Here is a 24,125-nt window from a genome sequence, read left to right on the forward strand (position 1 = left end):
GTAAGTATCTCTTCAGTAATATTTGTAACAACTGGTAATTTTGAACCCACAAAATTAGAATTACAGGTCAGTAGGATTTTTTCATTTAAGCAGTCAAAAAAAAATGAATTCTGAACAACTTCTTCAACATACTTTTAACAAGAATTTTAATTTCATGGATATGGTGCTTAAACTCCTGACCAGCTGAGTAAAATCTGTTCTTTCATCCTTTTTTTTTTCTCCAGAAAAAACCCACAGACAGGTGTTTTTTACTTACTTCCTATCTGTTCAGCATTAATACAGTATTCAGAAACTGCATTTCAGGAGCTTCTACTCACAATCAATGAAACCAAACCAAACCTGTGTGACATAAAACCATAAGGAGGAATGAAACTCAAGTGTGAGTTATTACTTTCTTTTTATCAAGTGTATGAATACATACGAAATTTGTGATAAATTATGCCAGAAATACTTCAAAATTATTCTTGGGTATATTTCTTATTTTGTTTTGTTATTATTTTATTACATCTTGGAGAGCTCATAAGGGACTTCCTTATGAGACTATAAGAGACTATAAGACTTATAAGACTATAAGACTTATGAGACTATAAGAGACTATAAGGAAGAGTAAGAAAAATAAGAACAACCATGAAAAGATCATGTCTGATTTTGTCTGCCTAACTAAATTATCACTTTACAAGATTTCACTCTGTGACATTAACCTCAACATAAACCCTGATGAAACCCAGGGTCTGGTGGCTGTTTGACTCAGTGGTAGGTGCTGGGCAGTAACAGATGCTAATAAAGTAAGTTCTGCCTAATACACCTTCCTGATTTTTAAACATAGATTTCCGTATGTTTTCATCAGTTTCCATAGCAGGGCAGTAGGAGAAACTGCCCAAAAGAAAAAGATAGCTTAAGTTTATCAGATACAGAAAGAATGACGTGGAGGGGAAGGGAACTGGAAAAAAACATCATGAGAAATAAAACAGAACATACCACTATAAAAACGCAAACCTGGAGCCTTAGAACAGTTCTGTATAACATTAATTATTAACATGAGCTATTCACATCAACACAAAGCTGCGAGTACCAAAGGGAAAGCCCCATGAAGAAACTGGCTAACTCAAAATAAACAAACTTCTTGAATATGGAAACTGGAAATCTGACCTTCCTCGACAGGACAGTGAGGCTGGAGCGAGTGCAGGGTATGAAACCGCACCCAAGTACTGACTTCATATCTGCTGCATTCCAGTGGTTACTAGAGATGTGTTTTGGAGATGGCTGAACACATCCAATATGATAACAAAACTCTTAAATGGAACTTAAAAGGAAAATCGGGTTATGAAAAAGCAAAACAAACAAAGGTTGATATTCCATCCTTATAACAAGGGTTAAAAAGGGTTCTGCATAGTGCACTACCTTTTCTAAGAGAACTAGCATTTGCTAGTGGAATGAAAGAACTTTAGCAACAGGATTAAAAAGGTTCCTAGCAGAAGGGCAAAAAAGCATCAATTGCTGATAAAAGACAGTTACCCCTAGAAAATCTAGTAAAAGGCTGGTTAAAGAAGTCTTTCTGTTATCCAAGCTGAAGTAATTTTTATCAGTGCAGTGTCAGTTTTCTTTTGTAGAAGAAATGAAAAACCACCAATCAAACAGATCAAAAGGAAGTCCATCAGTTTCATCAAAACCATACTAGTAATTTAGAACATATGTTATTAGAAAAGGGATTTAAAAAACATCAAGCTTCAGGTGAACTTGAAAATAGGAGTTTACAAAAATAACTGCATATTTTTCTAGTGTAACCTTGCAAAAGGTTGAGGCAGCTGCCAGGCTGAATGGAGAAAACACACTGAAAACCAAAAAAGTCCTGACTGTGTTCAGTTTCAGTTCTTTTCTGTCTAGTACTGAAATCTTCTGGTAGGTGACCACATGTTTAGATGCACAGAAGAGACAATCAGAAGAAAAGCTACGCGTTCTCAGGAGAAAAGAGAAGAAAATTAGACAAAATCCAGTAAGTAAGGCAGAAGGAGATAAACTGCTGCCAAACACAGAAGAAAGGAGGAAGGAAGAACCTTCACTCAGAGAAGGCTCTGTGCATTGATGCCTGCAGGGTATCGAGCCTCTTGAGTGGCAAGAGATGTAGGGTTGAATGCTTAGGCTGTCTTTGATACAATGCTTCTGACTTCCAAAACTAACAACAGGAGAAAATACTGTTCTGTCCCTGACTGAAAGCCTGGGTCACTACTACCATGCAGCTAGCTGCTCAAGAATTCAGAGTGCCCTATTTACACATGTGAATGGGGACCTATGAACCACATTCTGATCTGAGACCTACAAACAGAAAATCTTAGAGCTTCATCTGTAGAAACATCAATTACTTTTTATGGGTTTTTCTCTGGAGAAAGTACACTTGCCCAGCTGGACCAACAATTGAGTTACTCAGGCTGTGTCAAAACTCCCAAAACAATCACACCCCTGGTAAAAGGTGGAGCTCACCAAAAACTTGTTTGTCATCTATGTTCTTTCTTTCAGTAGTTGACCAGCTCAATGCACACATGACCACAAGATCACTTCCTAGCTTTTGTATTTCTCCCTGTTCAGCTAAATGTACTAACCCTGCAGCTAATCCTCCCAGGGGAGAACTATATCCTATAGCAGCATGGTAGGAGCAGCCTGATCTGGAACACACTCCTGTCACTAGTGTGACAGTCAGATAGATAATAACTGTTTCTCAGGATAAAATATCTGGGAAACAGGCTGGTGAACAGTGGGTTATGGCCCTCTGCCAGTTCACATGTGAAGATAGCTTACAGACCCTGGACTTTTGGGAAAGGGAAACAGATGTTTCAATTTGCACAGACGGTATGTCCCTATTTTTTATCCACCAGTCTTAATGAAGCATTCACTATCCAGTGCCTGGGCACAGGACTACCAGTGAACACTTCTGGCTCGAAACATGAGTTTATATCAATGCATTACTGCCCATGTAATCTTTTCCAGCAAATCAAAATGAAAATGCTTTAAGCTGTAACTCTATGACCTGTAGAAGCGTTTCTCATTACATGAGATGAAAGCACCTATACTCAAAATATACCCATGTATCCATTCTTTGGCTGATTTGCTACGGGTGCTTGAAAAAAACATGGTTCCATATATCTGTTTTGATAAACAGTTGTACTGATTTACCAAGTAATAACTGGTATCAACATGAGATTAGCAGACATATTAATTAAAACCTAACAGCTGTCTGAAACCAAATTCCTACACAATAGATACCTACCATCAGCATGGCTCCTGAATGAGGGGAAGGAAGGAGGGGGAAAAACAAACCCAAGCAACTGCTCTATGGACCATTTGTGGCCTGTGGATTACTGACAAAATAAACGTGATCTAGGCAACACAATGAGATTCTGGTATGTTCTCTTTGTTTTCTAAGCACAAGATAACAATGAACAATCATTTAGGAAAAAAGAAAATCTAGTCTCACAAGTGCAGTGCTGTCAAATTCAGACGCAAATGCTCATCATCTCCCTGTCTGTAACAGTCATACTGGCCTAAATTTTGTCATTTGGGGGGCATGACAGATTGAAAGCGGATAAATCTCTACAGCTACTACTGTGGATGGAAAGTTTTCACCCCAGCAGATTTTTCACTGCAGATCAAGGTTCTCTCTCATTGCAGTTTACCACTTCAGATCTAAAATGCTTCATATTTAGGTTACATTGCAGTCTGGTGATTTCCTATCTAAATCAGGCCAACTTAAGTTTATGAAATTTCAGCTTTCTATTGCTATGGAGATTCTGCTGCATTTAGTTGCATCTCCACTGTCTATTTTGCACTCTCCTCTCTCTTTATATAGATACCTCTATATAAAAATTTTAGGAAGTCTTCTTATCCAACAAAATCTTCTATATACTCTTGACAAAAGAATCCGCTTTTCAGCAATGTCACAATTTTACTTGTGGCTCTGAATTATTAAATGAATACAGAGAAATAGCTTTATTATCACTGCAGCAAGGACAGACACTAAGAATCAAAATGTGTATCCTAATGTACAAAACATCCCAGGAATACTACTACCCAGTATTGGTAATTAGCATTTTGATTACAGTATCCATGTTTTTAGCAAGCATCTACCAAGGGAAGGAGGGGGGGAAGGAGGAAGCCCATTTTTTGTTTGTGTTTTTTTTGATGGGCTGCTAATTTTCAGAATTTTAGAGGAAGTTCAAATGAAGTATGAAAGATTTGGTTATATACACAAGCTATTACAAGAAAATTCCAAGGTTTTAGCTTTACCTGATTAGTTACCTTCAAAACGAAATCAGGTCTTCTCTCAATTCATCAGGGAAATGAAGTAATTTACAAAATTTTACAAATACAGTGAATATTGGCCAAACTAAACACAAAAAACCATACAGTTGTATGCTATAGTTGTATGACAGGCACATTCATCTTAACGCAGAGGAATGACAAATGTTGCTTTATTGAGTTTATCCAACTTTCTATATTTAATCAAGTACCTTCTACAATGGATTTCAAGTGTGACTAATGACTTCAGCAGACTACAGCAAAAATTTAACTGTTAAACACATACTAATTTACTCCAATCTGCATGTAGAGCATACAGCTGTAACTCATCCTAAATGACTATACAGGGAATATGGCCTCAGGCTACACAATGATGTCTACAGACACCAGATCCCCACAAAACAGCAAAATAAAACTGAAATAATAGAAACTTAGTTTACAACAAAGATTGTTTTCTTCTCTTTATATAATCAAATTACTACTACTGAACCAGTCAGCTGCATGGCACAAATCACTCCAGGCATGCAGGCAAGATCTGGTATAAGAGGAAACCTTTACCTGGTTCCCTCAAAGGCCAAGGAAGCAAGCAATTACATTCCATGAAGAGCAAAACTAGTAGAACCTGGTTTTCTATGGATGTATGTCTTGAGAGACTCGACTCATGTGGATACTGGCATGTTTAATATAAAGGCTGCATCTTTCCTAGCAGATGCATTAGCAATCTCTCAGGATTCTGAGTTTTTTTCACAGAAATTAATAGAAAACTAGCATCTGAGATTTCTATCCATCTATCAAATCTGACAGAAAATGACCCATGACCAAAACAGGAGAAGGAAAGGACAGGCAGACAATATAATCACTTAAGACCTTTTCACTTAGGAAATTAGAAATTCAAGCAGAAAGATTATGATTAGAAAGGTATTTTAACTGAAGCTACAAAGATTGTCACATTTTTTTCCCCTGGAATGCACAAACAGGTTAAACGTCCACCTATTCTGATACAAAGCATTTCCAAGAAATAAACTTGAATCAACAAAAAATATCTCTCAGTGACTGCATTCTTAAAATTCAGATGTAAAAGTATTTGCGGACATTAGCTTGAAACCTTAGTGGAGAAATCACCATTTCAATACTGAGGCAATTTGAGAGAAACACTGTAACTCTTACAGAAAACACACGAATAGCTGCCAAAAATACTGTGCCCTCGTTGACTAAGACAGCCAATGAGAACGAAGAAATAATGTTAACTTCAATCATCAGAAACAAGCATTTGGAATTTGGAGAAAAATGAATAAATTAGCATTAGATAAACAAAACTTAAACAAAAGCTTCCCAAAGCCTCTTAGAGAGTAAAGTTAGAATTGTTTTACAATTAAAAAGGCTAATAAATGCACAGGAATTTCCTGAAATGTAACGACTGTTCCTGTGTTCTTCAGTGATTTTTCTTTTAGAGTGTCTTGAATCCTAATCTAACAGATAATCCTTTAATGGTTCTTAGCCTTCTCTGCAACACTTCACATAGTTCCATTTGAATTTGTTAATTTCCTCATGTATCATTAATTTCCTGATTTCTTTTCCTGTTCTAAATGTGCATTTGAAAATGCAGAGGAAAAAGACAATGAACAAAAAGTAAATAATTCTTCTTAAAAACATTCCCTTGATGTTTAGTTTCTCCAGCACACATTCTGATGTGCAAATTTCACAATGATTTTTTTTTTTAATTTAAGTATCCTGCATAAATCAATAGATCCACTTCAGTTCTCCAAAGGAAATGGTTCAACAGTCAACCTCAGATTAACATACAAATGTAGGAATCTGAAGACAACTCCCACCCCCCCAGCTGCAAGAAATGGTATAACTAATACAGCTAATTCACAAGTTCTTGGAATCATATCAGCATTACATGCTTGGAGTCTTGGAATTCCAAGCATAACAGAATGCCTCACAAATGAAAAATTTTTGGCGCATACACCCTACTGTAACTTATTCAGATCTGCTCCCCCAGTCCTGTATTTGCTATCAGGCTTTGAATAAAGATTTAAAATCTTAACGAACTATGCCTATTGGTATGTATGCTATAAACGGCAACTACAAAATTTTAAATGCTCCTGTAACAAAGGCATCATTATAACTGTAAGTTTTATACACTCAAGAAACAGGGAAGTGTTCTGTTTTTCTTCACCAAGGGAAATGACAACAAAGCAAGCACAAGGGTGGCTAGTATTCATAAGACTCATAAATAAAGGAAATTATGTGCACAGTTATTCATAAGGTACTTTTCCTCCTTTTGTTTACCATCCTGTAGAGTTCCGTTCATTAAAAAACAGGAAGAGAGGGGAAGGCTGAAGCAGTCAGGACCAACGCTGCTGTAGTAATAGTTTTACAGAGATGAGAAAGCAGTCTTAAGTAAAAAAATGTCTAAATAGTATATCTTTTTTGATATACTCAGTGAATTAGACAGAAGGTGACAGAAAGATATTCAAACCATACATTTAGAAAATTATTTCCCGCCCCCAAAAGTTTTAAAACACGTTCAGATTTTTGAAATTAACAGCTCATAAAGAATGCAAGATAACCATCTGATTTCTGTGTGACAAATGGAGATGGTTAATTAAGAAGACAACCACCAGTTAAAACAAACAATTCACGCAACCCCTAACTCTCTTCTCAATTTAAATGATCGTTATATGAGAAGTAAATTACCTCCATTGAGATTCGTCTGTGTATCCGGTTTCTGAGACAAACACCAGTAGGAGATTGAACTTCATCAGATGACGTTCCAGAAGCTTGGTCACTTTCACCATCTGACCCCATTTTCAGATTTTCATGAACAATATCTTAAAAAATAATCCAAAGAATTTAAAACAGTTAACTAGTATTCCACCAAATATCTCTCTTGTACAGATGGAAAACAACTGTATCATTACTGTTCACTGGGTTATATGGCAGACACTCATCACAGTCATGGTAGTCTTGATACATGGGCTCGGGAATGACAGAATGAACAGGATTACTTTATAGGACTTCTACATAAATTTACCATTATTTTTCTTATTTAGCTTGCACCAAAACTCAGTTTTCCAAACCAAAAGACAGACAGTACAATCCCAATTTTAATTTCTATAAGCCACCTTCCCCTCATGGATTCATTTCCCAAACTGCTTCACTACCTCATCTCTTTAAGCCGCTCCTGGGTATAAAATATTACTGAGAATACATAAATTTTTCAAATAAGACTACCTGATGTTAGCCTGAGTGTATCTTCAGAAATCTTAAAAAACTTGAATTATAGGTATTATTTTCAGAAATGCCAAATATGTAAACTTTAGATAAAAAAAAAAACCTGGGGTGCATGTGTAGAAGAAGGGAATGTATTCTGACTGTCTAAATAGAGGCCTACAATGTACAAGTGGATTCAGCAGAGGACCTGATATTTAGAAGCAATTACATGAAATTTGTGACCTTACAGAATAATTTAAACTCAGACTGAGCTATATAATGTTGCAGGATCTTCATGACAACTTAAAATTGGTGCTTTTAACACAATCCTTTAGATTCATCCACACAAAAGAGTTTATGTATATATATATATATATATATATATATATATATTGCTTTCAATCACCACAGGATCTTCTAGACTTCCAAAGACAAACACAGTAATGAATGAAGATCAAGGTGATGTCTTTAATAGCCGCAAAAGTCAAACGACTTGCAAAAGGACATACAATGGGAAACTGGTCATACAACCAATTCACTATGAGTAATGATGCATCATCACCTCTGAAATATTTGAACTCCAAATTACTATAGAGATTAAACACACATATAAAGGAGGCGCTTCCCTGCCCTCTCCTCATCCTTTGTGTTAGGCAACTATTAGAAATGCTAATATTAAGAAAACATACAGACCTCAATTCAGCCTTAACCACCAACATACCTGAAAAATGTTTAACACGTACACAATTTTGCAGCAATAAAAAAAAAAAAAAAGAGAGAGAGAGGAAAAAACCGCAAGTATTGTTGCTATCAGCAAGCAAGAGAGCTGGACTTTCTAGACAAAAAATAGTCATTAGGCCAATGTCTTGTTATCAGCACATCTTCTAAAATGTTTGTCTAGTTTGGCTCACACAGAATCTTGTATACTTCAAAGGATCAAACTCTTCCTCAGTACAAAGAATTTCCTTTTACAGAAAACATAATGGATATAAAAAAAAACCAACAACTCGTAAAGTGTTGCACCATATATTTTAACTCGAAGTACTGAAATCAGACACACAAAGTAACCATGCATCTCATGCACAAAGCAAATTTTCCAGCAGCAATGTGGATCTATGCTGCATTTTGATTAAAAATCCACATTGCATCAGAATTTTTCCTTCAAATTGTGATCAAATTTGGACTGAATGAGAAAAAAAATAAGCTGCACTCCATGCATAATAAGAAGCAATCTTCTGGTTTCAAACAAAGTAACTACTTATTAATGTTAGATTGATAAGTAGATTGATAAGAGGTATGGTAGATTGAGACAGAGGAAAAGATTTTTCAGAAAGTGGTCCCTAAAGATCAGCCTTAACGTAAGCTGACAAAACGTGACCCTTTTTGGCCAAGTCTCTACGAAATCTCTCTTACTCTCTGTAGTGACTTGATAGCCGTCTTTTTAAAAATCTCTACCTGTAGGAAATTATTTTTAGTAATGTAAAAGCATTATTGAAAAGACTATTTGCAGCAAAGCTGTTATGCCAGCACTGTTGTATCTGGTAAATGGCATTCATCACATCACTTAATACAGATTCTCTTTCAAAATGCTTTTCTGAGAGGTCATGTAATCCATTTTAGCAATTACAACTCTCAAGATTCTGTTTGTAAAATTAAGTGTCATGGCTACCACCAATTGCTCCAGAATCTATTTTTCCGCATGTTAGTACAAGCTCACTTACAGGGCTCCAAAGTCTATTTTCTTCAGAGAAGCTAGACAGGAGACAGTTAGCTGGGCAACCATACAAAGTAAGACTGATGAAATTAAAGAACTATTGTATTTTAAGCCATGGAGCAATTACATCATTTCTTTTTCAAAAAGACTGACACTTCTTAAAGTAACCATGTGATTGATACTGTCATACTTTAATGTTCAATTCACAAAAGTGTACGTGTTATGAAATCACTATTAAAAAAATGACACTTTGAAATGCAATGCTCAAAATTACAAACAGCATCCTAGTTGACAAAGATAATTCTTCTACTAAGAAGACCCCCGTAAGGACTATTTCAACACCTAGTAACACAAACCCATATATTTGGGGCAGAAAATAGCTGCAAGGAGATCTGCTCTTTGTAAATCAGGAATACGAAGTGGGTCTGTACCACTCAAGTCTAAAAATGTAGTACTTCAGACTTAAAGACAAAAGTCAGTCTTTTTTGAATACTGCTGTGATATGTTTAATTATGTGGTAACTCTGGTAAAGCTATGTACTTGTAACCTAAAGAGTTTATGCAAGACACTGGTTGTAGCATCCAAAAATCTATCATTAAGCACATGCCTGAATTTCTGATGGGCTAAATACCCAATTGCTCCTATCTATAAGGGTTTGCAGATGTTTTAATTATATTCTATAGAGGGATACTTTTAAGCATTTTTTAAAATATCTTCACTGTGTTATCATCTCATATAAATGTGTCCTTTTATGCAATTAAAGAGGTATTAGTAGAGCCTTATGTTCATTATTTTAGCAGCATAATCCCAGGAATAAGGCATTAACCTAGTTGTCTGCATCATTTTACACAGGTGCGTGATCATAATATTTGATTAAGCAATGACAAAAATGATGCAAGTATTTCCTTAATTTCACCAAGCTCTTCTATACGCAGGTTCACCTGCGCTAAAGCCAGCTTGCATGGTCTTCAGAGGTTTTAATGGTTCAATAATTTATTCAATTGCTTTTACTGAATACCCAACCCATTCTCTTATACAGACTTTTATTTTAAGGTACTCTTAAATATCCAGTATGGCCTTCTAATGAAAAGCTGTAGATGATTACAGTGTAACAGGAAAACTACGGAAGTACATGTGAAAGAAAAGGTCATCCTCATCTCAGCTGTGAGGGAAACACCACAGAAGAAATTCATACGGGGGATCTACAGTACACCGAATGAGAACTCCTCCAAGTGAGCTAAAATAACACCCACTAAGTAGTCAGCAGTGAGTCAGACTGCATAGTTTTTCGATCTCATTTCAAATGATCACAAAAATAATCACGTGACTTGCATGTTGGATTCCTTCCAAGGTGTGCAGTGGCTGCATCTTACAATCAGCTTTACGAATAACAATTCAAATTGGGTAAGCCCATAGTGAGCAACTGCCTTTGTTAACATTATCAAACTACGAAAGCTGTATGGAAACATCATTCTTTTCAATTCTGATATTTATGACAAAGAAACAAAACTTCTTCATAACTGCATCAACACAACTGGCAAAAGCAGGGATAAACTCCTCCCTGGCCACTACTGAGGTTCACCAGGAGGGTCAACTTCAGTTGGCTTTGCCCGTTCTAAGCACCTCCCCAGTGTTCCCAGTAATACAAATATGGAAGAAGGACAACTAAGTTGGCTCTGCCAGGTCAGGTCCAAAAAGGATTTTTTAGCTCTAGATCCATCACTGACTGCAGCAGTTAAATGTTTCTGGAGGTGCAAGACTTTAGAAGCTGTATAGAGATATATGAGCTAAAAAAACCTCAGCTAGACCTTCATTCCTATCAGTGGCATGGCTGATTCACAATTTGGCCTGAGAATCATCTGTAATATTTAAAATCATGATAACTGAATATTGAATTCAAAATTACTATAAAATTTTAAACAAATGCAGACTTTTCAGAGACTGGTTCAGATTTTTTGTCTTTACCGAACATTTTACAAAGCCTAGAGCCAACACAGATGTTTCCAACTAGAAATGCTTTAAAAATATTTTGGAATTTTACACATTACCACAATAACAGGAATTCATGTTTAGTGCTCAGAAAGCAAAAAAACTCCAAAACCCTCCAGGGCTTCTCAACCAATTTTTATACTGATAATCTCTTTTAAAGGAAGCAGCATGAAGGTGCACCTACGCAAGTCTCATTTTATCCTGATTTTAAGCAAACAGCCATCCTTTAACTGCCATAATTTTGTGGTGTTTCAAGGATCTCTCTCCAAAAGTATTTTTCCACCACTGGAATAGAGGAAAAAGTGGAAAGAGGATGAATGAAGAAGACAAAGAAAATAAAAAGTCTCATGTAGTATAGCATATTTGACTGTTTCATTTCTGATGTCTTTATCCCCATGGAGAAAACCTCAGCATCCTCCTGAATAATAACCATTCTCATGTGGCTGGAACAAAAGAAGGACAGACATGAAGAAGCAGAAAAAGCATTAGTAATTATACTTGTATATGCTTGTACTTGTGTTACCTACCACTAGATAACATGTACAGTAGGTGAAATTTTCATCAAATGAGTAAAAAAACAAGGCATCATTAACAGCATCATTACATCCAAAGTAAAAAGAGTTTTTTAACATATAAATACATACACTCAGTAAATCGTACCACTTTACTCACACCTCAGTAAACCATATCACATCAAACAAATTACAAATTCTACGGGACTCTGTCGCCATTTAAACATGTTATCATAACTTCCTACAGACTAAGACTGAAATTGAGTGCTATTTAAACACTTGATCACCTATAAGACTTGATCACCTGAGAAAAAGAAAACCAACTGCATTCTTCTGCAATACTTCCATATTACTATTGCAAAAAAAGACTTTGAGAAATATCATTAAAAGAACCCAAAACCTGTTCATTAATTCTGCTTCTGCTAATTTACTTCTGCAAAGTTCATAGTGAAATTTTGAAGAGGAATACATTATTTTAAAATGCTGTAGAATGTTTTTAAAGGCAGCACACAAGAACAACAGTACAAAAGTATACATTTCTGCTGTTCCTGTAGCAGTTGGTGTACATCTGGTTTGACAAGTAAACCATAAATTAGTAAATATTCCTAATCAAAGATTTAAGTACATAATATTAAAAAAAAAACCGAAACCCAAGCTGTGAACACTAAAACCTGTTTTTTGCTGTGATAACAGCTGCTAAAAGACCATTCAAGACAGAATTCTTTTCTTCAGCTTGTATGGCAGCACTAACAGTAAAAAGGCAAAAGTTTGAACATGATGATATTACAGCAGAGGATAATGTGAGCAGTTTGACCACTATCGTAAAGACTCATACCTTAATCTTGAAGGAGATCAGTTTGTCACATACTTTAAAAGGTGGGTAGAAGATTGAAAAATTCAGAGAATTCCAATTAAACTGTGACTTGCTCTCATTTTCTAGCATCAACTAATTAAGCATAATTTAAAACAACATAAAAGCAGGGTAAAGCATTCATTGTGACTGGAGGCAGCAACATAACAAATTACTTGAAGAAAAACATTTTGCTAACTTACTTGCCCCACATAACCAAGAAAATAGCTTGGGACCACAACAATGATAATTACAGCTGAGTGCCCTTAATTTGTCACTGATTTTTATTTTTTTCCCCTCACAATAATGACAAAGATATAAGCAAGAAGTTCTTTACTGTGAAGGTGGTGAGTCAGTGGAACAGGCTGCCCAAAGAAACTGTGAATGCTCCATCCCTGGCAGTGTTCAAGGCCAGTCTGGATGTGGCTTTGAGCAACCTAGTCTAGGAGTAGGTGTCTGGGCCCATAGCAGGGGGATTGGAACTAGTGATCCTTTCCAACCATAACCAGTCTATGATTTTGTTCTATGAAGTACCTGACACAGAAATAGTAGTTTGGTGAAATAACAGTATATCCTAAAATTTTAAAGAAACTGGCCTTATATAAATCAAAATATCATTTTTTACTCTTTGACATAACAGGTGGTATCAATGGGGTTTAGCATTTAAAAGGCTGAGAGACAGCATACAAGAACAGGGTTTTCCAAAGGAGGTTAAGAAAAAAAAAGATTTAAATAGCTAGTGAGAATAAATAAATAAACAAAATATCTAAATTAATTACTAAGATAACATCTGTTGCCTTTAAACTTTGTATAATAATACAAATTCTATATAAATACACCAGTTCTTTTTACATTTCACCTTTTTTTACATTTCATGTTTTTATTATATCTAATTTATTGTAGTTCCCAAAGGACACACACAGGTTTCTTGCAAAGTATTAACAAAGAATATTTTGTAACTTTTGTAACTTTGCAACTTGTCAAAAATTCATGGGTGACTTCTGTGTGTTCTTGCAACTGCTTTCTTCCTGAAAATCTTAGAGACATTCAGTACCTTAAAAACAAGTCTCCCTATCAACTTCAGAAAAAGATTATTCCCAGAGATTTATTAAAGCATTAGAGTAAGTCCATCTCTTGCTAAGAATCAATACAGACACAGAAAAATGAACTTAAACAAACAATGTAGTAAATTACCTAATCTGCTCCCATTTCTGGGCATTGCCATGAAAGAGCCGAGGCTGCCCCCTATGACGCTATGTGGTCTCCGTAAAGGGGGCTTCTTGAAAGATCCTGTGTACTGGTGAAGAAAGGAGTGCATGCTGTGAGACGTTGGAGGCCTGCCATTCTTCACAATAGGCTCTACAATTCACAAGGGTCAAAATATTCATTCCCACAAGCAAGTAGGAGTGTCAGGAACATGCCAGAAGGAAAAAAAAAAAAAAAAAAGGAAAAAAGGAAAAAACAGTTACTAAACAGGCAATCACCACTCTGATAAGATTCTCTTTCATACTAACATCAGACCACCATACTGCTGCCATTTCTCTATTAACAAATTAATACAAAACATGGCATTAAGTATTACCCAAACTTCATTTTATTAAATTCTGTCACTCTGCTGGATCAGTAAATGACCTGAATATACAGTCTAAAAATGTAAATAAAACTAGAATGTAGCTTTTAATATCAGTAAAATTATTTTCTTGTGAATTAATGATTTGCTTTACTGCATAATGTTTCATCTTCACTATAATTTAAACAGACCAGCTGCTAGATCAACTCATTTGATGAACAAATTCAACCACAAGCTTTTGGAGATACTCTTCCTCTGAAAATTCTTGGCCTTGCTACTGGAAACTGTTACACAGAAACATATGTGTCTATACCCAGCAGAGCTGTCATGCCATAATTAAGGTTAGTAACTCAAAGGATATCAGAATAATGAAGTACTCAATGTCTATTGGCTTGTATCTCAAAGAGTTCACTGTTCATAGACTTAAAACCAGGATTGTAAGATTTTAAAAAGAATTATTGTTGAAAAACACCTTGCAGAAAAAAAAATAATTAAATCTTATATACAAATGTGTACAGAAATTGAGTCTTCATGTTCTCTCAGCAACCTTACTCTGCACATAAAGACTAGCACTCAAGGACTGCCATGGTACTAGAAACAGTGTAATTCTAAAAACACAGGTTTTTTTTACCCCAGCAAGAAGCACAGATGTCAGCTTGTACTAACTGTCACAAAACTGGACTTATCAGAACCACTGATTAAATCATTCACAGAAGAAATTAAAGAAGAAATAGCCTCAACTATAGAAAAAATACCCAGAGATCAGACTCACCCAGCAGTTACATACAAGCATTGTCCCCGTACTAGGAAAAAGACCAGAAGATATGTCCGAAGAACACTTCAGATTCAAGTAATTTTCTATTTCCATCATGGGATTCTTATTACCATTACAGATACACAAGGTTTGGCATTACTGGGAAAAAAGAAAAGGCAGCAGCCATGCAGCGAGCAACTGTATCATGAGTGCTACTGAATGGAGCAGCATTTCCTGAGGTGTTTCTGGGGCCACTGCTCTCAGGGTGTAACACAGCTGGGATCTGCTCAGAGCTTCATTCACACCTGCTGGGACATGGAGCAATCTGGGACCCTACTTCACCACCCTGGCTTATATCCTCACATACAGGGACACAAAAAGAAAACAGCAACAACAAATACTTAATAACTGAAGCAAAATGGGATCCTGAAGGGAACCCCCTCCCTCCCCACATGCCCAAAAACCTTTTGGATATATTATGACTGGTCTCAAGTAGAGAGAAGTACACAGGCAGAACTATGCAAAGATCTGCCAGTGGCTTTAAAAGAATAATAATGCAAGGGTTTTTTGCACATAAATAATACGGTAAGACAAAGAAAAAAAAACACTTTAACTCAGCTGCTGCAGGAAAACAATAAAACAAAAATAAAGCTTCAGGCAGAAAACAGAATGTGAAAGGACACATCAACACTGTTATGAACCTGCCTGCATCTTTCAATTGGCATCCTTCATAAAACCAGCTTCAAAGTGGGTGAACATGAGAAAAAATAAACCATGTCCATGTGTAATAAATATGTCCATGTGTATGTTCATGAAGCATGATCAGTGTCTTCACCTTCAAAACTCTGGAAATCTCTGTCCCAAATTCTTGTTTCTGTTTCTAACACACTGCATCATACCTTTTGATTTAAGAGTGGTATGAGCTTCCTTGTTGTGTATGTTCAATAGCAGATGATTTATCCTAGGACAGCAGGTGGCAAATTCCTCATCAATTTCTGAATAGAATCTATTATTCCTTCCACATGACAAGAAACGGGCTGACACACAGCACAACTACTGCTTTGACTTCTTATATATTAAAATCTGCTTTTTGCTTTCTAATTTTTCCTGATCTTCGATTTGAATTTGATCTAGTTTCTAGACTAAAAACCTCACACTGAGCTTACACACACTGCTGAACAAATGAATAGTATACCTGATGATCATATAATCTGCTCTGTTGAGACAGATCTCACTGATTAAAACTATGATGCTTGGTGGGTTTTAGTGGCTCGTTTGCATAATTTTAAACTTACTACTTCATTTGTACTCTTACATAAGCAATAAATAGCATATATTAAGCATGAAATTCTACTTCATTTTAATTGTTTCTAAACCTAAATTTTTATGAAAAAAGAGAGCCAACTCAGATTTTTGTGGGAAACTGTGGGAAACAAAACTCTCCTCACTTTAACCAAGCCTTGACACACCAAGCAAAGCAGAAGTCCCTCAAGTTTTTTGTCTTAAAGCCCTAATATCAACCTAGGAAAAATGTTCTGATTATTATTTTTTTTTGTTAGTACAGAAATCTACTGCTAAAAATCCCTCATATATTTTTTAGCTGTACCACTGGTGTCAAAAGCCTTAGACATTGGACGGTAACTCAAACTCTCAACAAAGTGCTGAGAGAGACTGATGCCTGGTAACTGAAAATGCATCTCCCATGGTTTGTCTTACACAAAAATGCAAATTACTTTTCTCATCCTAATGAGAAACCAAAGATGCCAGGATACATCTCCACGAAGGTCAAAGAAACACCAAAGGCATCACAGGAAAGGGGCAGGGCCATATGGCTGGAAGCTAAATGCCTGCCTGTGAGCATGCCAGTAAATGCCTCAGTCACCCTGGCCACCATACCAGCTTCTTAGACATTCACAGTTGCTATGGGTTCTTGTACCACTAACTCCACTGGAGTCCATGCACACATATGGCTATAGCTGCATTAAGAGAGAACAGAGGTGATAATTTACCTTACACGTTATGGCTTTTGTCTATTCATGCTAAAATGAATCTATCTTGATGACCTGTGTAGCATGTAAAAAAGGCCAGAGTTTACAAATACACTGAGACTGAGTTTTATGCTCACTACTTACATGACAGTGGGATGAACAGAGACGATTGTTAGAAAAAATTTGTTTTTCCTCATGGCACTGGTAGATTTGCACAGTTCTGAACAAAATTCCTAAAGTATCCTAACATATGAAGTTTGGTTCAAATATAAGTATAAACACAGATCACATTAATAAGCAAACAGCAAATGTATATAAAAAATTAAAGACAAATGCTTAAAAAAGTAAGATCCAATTACACAGAAATATCTTCTGCCATCGTAGGCAACTACTACCTACCCGTACTGTCGTAAGGACTGTTCTAAATTATGGAGCTCATTATGAAGTTTAGCACCAGTAATTTAGGTCATGTAGTAGGACAGCCGTAATTACCAACAGACAATGAAATGAAGGTTACAAAAACTCTTGGACTACTAGTATCCTTCTGACTAAGAGAAGTTTTATTAGTACTTATAAATGTTTCTTAAATTCCTAGTACACATTGATTTACATAAACGAGGGATCATATGGCAGTTTATGATATTATAACCTATAGGTTTATGGTTTGGAAAAGTATTTTTGTTAAATACAGTTAAGTTTGCATGCTAGAAACTTTTAAAGAAACATTCACAAGAATTCTCCATTTTGTGCTACCTCCTCCCTGCAAACATGAGAATAACAGCTAAGAGCCGGAACAAATACTGAAAATGACAAGCAAACTCTTGCAGGAAATGAATTTACAAAACTGTTTATATTGGCTTTATGCATTTATCAGATATGAGATTTAAAGAAAGTGCTTTTGAAAAACTATTTAATTCCCTCTGCTCAAAGATCCCCAAGTACTTCTTCCAAAGTTACCACATAATGAATTCATTTTTGTTAGGTTTATTAATATGTTGAATCATTAAAGGGTAACACAGCAACTTTTTAAGTGCAACTGTTTGTCTTGAATAAAAGAAGTAAAAACTGTAAAAGTTAAATGTCTGTGCTACATACTGCTTCTTGTAATTTCAATTATAGTCTTGGCTTGTCTAAAAAACTGTTTCCCTATATAAAATACACATATTCCTTACACTAGTATCACTGTACTTGGAAAATATAACGAAGTAATGACTCAAAGGCCTAGCTGACGTGATACAGGTGTTTACAGCAGGTATTTTCATGGTGCTGTTGGTTTAATATTTGGCCACAGCCAAAATGAATGATACAAATTTAGAAGGGAGCAGAAAAACACTATGCCACTCACTATGCAAGTGTATGAATCTATTGCATTTTGAGTACCATGTACAGCTCTGGTCTTCCTCTCTCACAACCCACAGACTTGTAGGAGGGCTGCAGAGGGCACCCTAGTGATCAGTTGCATTCACCTTCTTCAGCACAAGAGTGAGGGTCATGGAAAAAGCCAGTTGTGGCAGGTTGCATGCGGCAACACCAAGTTTTTTTACACCGTGCAGTCTGTGGAAACTCCCCCCCACAGGATGTAATGACTATCAGAAGCTTACAAGACTCAAGGGGAGACTTAACAAGAAATCTGCTCAGGGCTACTAACAGTACAGAGACTTGCCAATTCAGGAAGTCTCTGAATTAGGAACTGGTACGGTACTCTGGGGAAAGAGTGATATATTTTGGGCTCTAATCTTGGACTTGCCCTTAAATGTCATCCTCAGAGACTGGAGAATAGACAGGCAGAACTCCAGCTGTCCTTACAGCACAAGACTTTTGCAGCACCTGGGCTGTTTGATCAGGCTGGCTCATGCTGTCACAGCCATTCCAGCTAGAGCCTTCACAGCCATTCCAGCTAGAGCCTTCCTAATTATTTAGGCCTGTCTCTCTTTCCTCACTCTGCTCTATAATCTGTAATTCCAAACTGATAAACCATTAAATGGGGAAAGCAAGTTGAGAAAGACACTTCCTAGTGGTTCTTTTTTTATTGTGTTTGGTCAGTTGCGACTGTATTCTTATTCTGGCTACAAAATGCCTTTGACGCATCTTTCAAGCGGTGCCATTTTAATTCTTGCATTTCTTCTCATGCAACCTACTAAGATGCCATGCAAATCTAGTCTTTTAAATGTCAAAAAAGTTAACTCAAACCTTCTGAATGAGAATATTTCTATTACACGGGTGTACAGGATGAACACATGGTTTTCCTTTCAATGTCCCTGAACACTTTTTGAAATATGAATGTGTCCTGGTTTTGGTTTTGTTTTTACTTCCTATCTATATACACATACACACAAACACATGCACATATATATATACACACATACATACACACTTATTTTTAATACATCCATGTTATCTTAAGTGCACATCTTCATCAAGGTTTAAAATTGGGCAATGCATGGTGACTGTGACTGCTGTATTACTTGATTTTCAAGTTTGGCAAATAACGAGCTGCTGGTTTATTTCATTCGGATCATTTTCTTGTATTTCTTGCATCCTATCATTCAAGCTCTGTTATTACTGGCATAATGCAAAATAACTACAACAGCATTATTAAAAGGAAAATACTGTTTAAAATACAACCAGCCTGGCTTACTAATGCTGTATGAGTTGCTAGACCATGCTGCTGATCTGTTTTAGAACATACACATATATTTCAAGAAAATACAGTACCCAGTAAGGTATCATTGCTTTGCAAAGTCCAAAATAACGGCAACATCAATGCTAATAAACATCAAGAACAAAAAATAGCTCAAATCAGCTGCTGAAATCCTTCAACTGTAAAGTGACAAAAATTTATGCTTGAATGTAAGTGGAACTGATTTTTTTATTTCATAATTATGAGAACTGCCAGAGTCAAGTAGAACAATAGTGTATATAACAAAGAAGCTTGTCTGAGGAATTAGTTAAAACTGACTATTTTAGGAGGTTATAAAGATGACGCCTCTTTTTCCTTTAACTGCAATTTAAATTAGGCACAAACTCTGACCTGAAATTACTCCCAAGTCAGGCAATTTTTAAATAAATCCCCAATGTTTCTTTCCCTTGTCCGTCTATCTTAAAGAGCCATGCTACCACTTTCTTTCCTGTGCTGGATCTACTTAACTGGATTTACCTATCTGAGCTCCAGAGAGCCTGCAGAATTGCCTGTCATTTCTATGCAAGACCTCAGCAACTGACATACTGTCATACATCAGTCAGCTGATCCATTAAAGAACGTGTTTTCATTAGGAATGTAAATGCATTTTAAAATTTTATGAATATATAATGCCACATATTCAACTACCTCTTTTTTTTTTTAATTTTTAATTTTTTTTTAATGTCCCATGAGTATCTCTATCATAGGACAAAAAGACCAAGCTGGCTTTCAGATTTCACTGCCTAAATTCTGGAATATTTGCTTCAGCTAGCTTTAATAAAGAATCAAAATCACCGGTCATACATGGTGACATTTTCCCTTAAATCAAGCATCTCTGACAGAGCTAAGTAAGTCTGTAAGAAAATGTATTCTTCAGTAAACACTATCCAGGCTGATCACGGAAACCATACAAATACATAAATATTATATTGTAATTTCATACAAATAAAGTAAACAAGGCCTTTTTTTCTAATCAAAATGAAATATCAGAGAACTAATTTGGATACATAAGTGGACTGAATCCAGGTAGGCTCCATACTCTAAATAAGGATGAACTTTCGTGCAAAAGGAAGCTTGCCACAATTCACTGCTGCTACCAAAAAGGTGGCTCATGGTTCTCCCCTTGGCAAGAAAAGTGTAACTTTGGTTTAGATTTCTGAAGTATAAGATCCCAGGCATGCAGAGTGCTAGTACTGACAAAACGGTGGAGGCAGAACCTCACTCACCACTTTTAGCTGCAGCTTGACTTTGGACTAGCTCAGCTGTAACAAAATCCCACTGAACGCCCTGAGAATCAGCTACTGATTTTTACAGAACAGGTCTCTACACAGTTTCTTTTCCATCCACCTTGACCTCACCCTTGCTCCGGAAAACTTCCAAGGTTGCCCAGTTTGATTTTTTTTTTTTTTTTTTTACTTTTCTGTTTTCATATGAAATTCGGAAGTGTCAAAACTCTACGTATGTGAAACTAAACCCTCCACAGAGCCTTCCATTCATGAAGCTTGCAATGCACCACAATAACCTTTTAAAATTATTTATATTGACTGTCTCAAATGCCACTGTGCTACAGCTTAATCATATTTTGGAATCATCTACTACGCATCCATTTAACTAATCTGAATGTATGCTCTATTAATAATTACTCAAATTTTACCTGTCTTCTGGCAAAAAAAAAAAGACTGCTTTTTTTTTTTGACTTTCAATACAAAATATTTTGAACAAACTGCCTTACTGAAGTAGCTGTTGTCAGAAGCCTGTTATTTCTTCAGAAATCACAGAAAGCAAGTAGGTGAATTTCTGACATTTTAGAGCTGGTATGCTGCACTATACAGAATTTAATAACTTGGCTATAAGGCTCAGACTCACTCAGTAAAATTAGTTGACTGTAGGTGATGGCTCTCATTGAAGAAATATTGAAGTAACCCAAAGCAGCTATACATTTGCTATATCTGTACTTTCAAGGGGCTGCATGAGGAACACTAGAAAACACTCTATACATTATTTTATGGGGTTGCTTCCTTGGACTCCATGATACTCAGGAAAACATTAAGTCACTCTAAAAATAGAGCCAACACCACTTAAAACTGTATTTATCCATTAAATAATAAGATGAAACCTTCAAACTTTTGACTATTACAATATTAAAAACCTAGTAGAACCTCAAGGGATTCCCCTATTGCTCAAAATTAATCCATTTGAGTACAGCACTCATGTCCAGAGCAAACACTTGTCAGTTTGTCACTTGGAAGACATAGGGCAAAAAATATTGGTAGCATATTTGCAGAAATCTGCTGACAGAAACTGAAGAAACAGCCTTCAAGTTTCCCCAAGAAATGAAGTACCTCAACGATTAAAATGGCGCTCTAAACTTTTTGTTTTGTTTTTTTTTTTAATTTGGAACAGAAAGGACAGAGATTTTTCCCAAGGTGTCTGTTTAAACTGCAAACCCAAGAGATAATACACAAGGCAAAAAAAAAAAAAAAGAAAAAAAAAGAAAAAGAAGGAAAAAAAAAAAAGAGATCAAAACATCTAAAAGACACTACAAAAAGCCTTTCAAAGTTAACTTCACATATAATGAGGTTTTGCCCTCAGCTTAGGTACGAAGGCAAAGAAAATCACAATCAAATGAAACATATTCAAAGCCTAAAAGTTGCATTTGAGATTTATGTATTTCATATTGTTTAAAAGGTAATTCTCAAGATAGTACTTCTGGTCATCAGAATATGTACTGGAACATCAGTAAGGCACTCCCATACCTCCGATCATACATACATGACACACCACTGGCTACTAATCCTCCCTTTAAAAAGCATAACTCCAGAAGGCATCACACTACAACAAATCTTTCAAAATACTGTTTCAAGTACAATTCGAAACAAAGTGAGTCAGCATCACAGGCAATATGCAAGTATCCCTGCATCCCCCTCATACAACTACACTGTAGCTCCCAGCGCAAGTAATTAGTAGGGTCAGACTGCCAAACACATCCAGAAACAGAATCTGCCTGCTTTATACCCTACTTTCAGAAATAACTGTGTTGACTAGCTATGTGCATTTCACTTTTCTGTACTTAACAAGTCCACCTGAATGCCATTTTGAGAATAAAACTCTACATATCCATCAGTGAGCCTACGCTAGCAGGAATTTGGTCTATTTACTGAGTCCACTTCTGCATCTAAGCATCACGCTCTCTTGCCAAAACTGCATTCTTCTTGTGAAGGAAAACATTTATGAGTGGACAACAACCCCCCTTCCCTGAGACTACTGGTCTCTGCAGCATGCTTTCAGGCACTGAATTTTCATGCTCATTTCACTTCATAAGCACTTCCACACATGAATAGAGCTTCCAGGATTTGTGGGAAGAAGCAAATTAAAACGGAAGGGAAGAAAGAACACTATGTTGAGCAGCGTACGCGGGATGGAGAAACCATACTGAACAGTAATAACAAAAACTGATGTATGCCACAGCACAGAAGGGCACAGCCAGACAATAATAAAAACATTACCAGTACAGTAAAAGGGACAGTACCTGATTCGATACTTAGCTGTAACAGCTACCAGTTATTTCCAGTAATCTGTAGCTCTAGAATGAGCTCTAACATTCCGGGGACTTCTTCCCCCACCGATATTTTTATAGTGATACTTTCCTCCAGTATCAACAGAGAAACGTTTCTGATTTATTACCAGCAAGTATTTTTGTGCTTATATTTTCAATTCAAGAACACCATCTTGAAAATATGTTGCAACACACTGTTTTCCTTCCATACTCAAGGAATCACACATAGCAGATGGAATGGGAGTTTCTCAGCTGTACTGAAGATGATACAAAATGACTACAACTACAAAGACATTTGGATGTTCTGAGACAGTATTGCAATGTGTCAATTTTAATAAACATTCATTCCTCTTACCAGAGTATTAACTAGTCATTAAGGCCTTAAACCTAAAAGACACTTACGCACTTTACTGTAGCTGATCCTTCCATTATTACTCACACCTGTAAAATTACAAAAAGATTATGCAAGTGTTTGTGAGACTGGATCCTATGATCACACCACTGAGCTAGAACAGACCAAACGGAAATAAATATTATTGTAGAAATTAATGAAGCCATTTCTACGAGAAGCTCACTTTTTTGGTTTAGTATATATGTGCGTATATATTATCTATATATAAAAATTAAACTTGCCACTACAGAATGGCTTTACAAGTTACTTATATATTAACATGAGATCTGTGGATGTATTTTTGAACATACCTTGTCATTATTCTTAAAAGCATGCTTGGAGTTTGTGATAATGTATTTTGTAATATTAGACAATACAGTCACATTTTTCCCTTTCATTAGAGAGCATATTCGTATGTATTTAAAGTATTTGCATAAATTTCACAGTTAATTGGCCTTTAAATATGCATGATTTGGATGTTACTTCTAGCCAAATTTCATCAGTATGTCATTGGCAAGGAAAAAATTCAGGAACAAATTTAGTTGTCAACTGCTACAAATTACCATTTAGTATTTTTAATATTAATCTGAATACATATCACACATATTAAGG

General features: G+C 36.0%; 1 protein-coding gene across 2 annotated transcripts in view; it reads right to left on the reverse strand.

The window, feature by feature from the left end:
* Positions 1 to 24,125, reverse strand: part of CDK17 (cyclin dependent kinase 17) — a 91,975-nt gene that overhangs the window by 27,782 nt on the left and 40,068 nt on the right. Inside the window, exons 3-5 of one of the 2 annotated variants that reach the window (XM_057425105.1) lie at positions 23,525 to 23,563; positions 13,769 to 13,933; positions 6,994 to 7,127 (exon numbers count right to left, since the gene is read on the reverse strand). In XM_057425105.1, the coding sequence (XP_057281088.1) occupies positions 6,994 to 7,127; positions 13,769 to 13,933; positions 23,525 to 23,563 (338 nt within the window). The remainder of the gene's footprint in view (positions 1 to 6,993; positions 7,128 to 13,768; positions 13,934 to 23,524; positions 23,564 to 24,125) is intronic. The other variant, XM_057425114.1, reaches the window with a different exon arrangement.

This window comes from Pezoporus wallicus, unplaced genomic scaffold (assembly GCF_028554395.1).
Source record: "Pezoporus wallicus isolate ANWC-B61680 ecotype Strahan unplaced genomic scaffold, APGP_CSIRO_Pwel_v1 scaffold_3294, whole genome shotgun sequence".
In the NCBI taxonomy this organism is placed as follows: Eukaryota; Metazoa; Chordata; class Aves; order Psittaciformes; family Psittacidae; genus Pezoporus; species Pezoporus wallicus.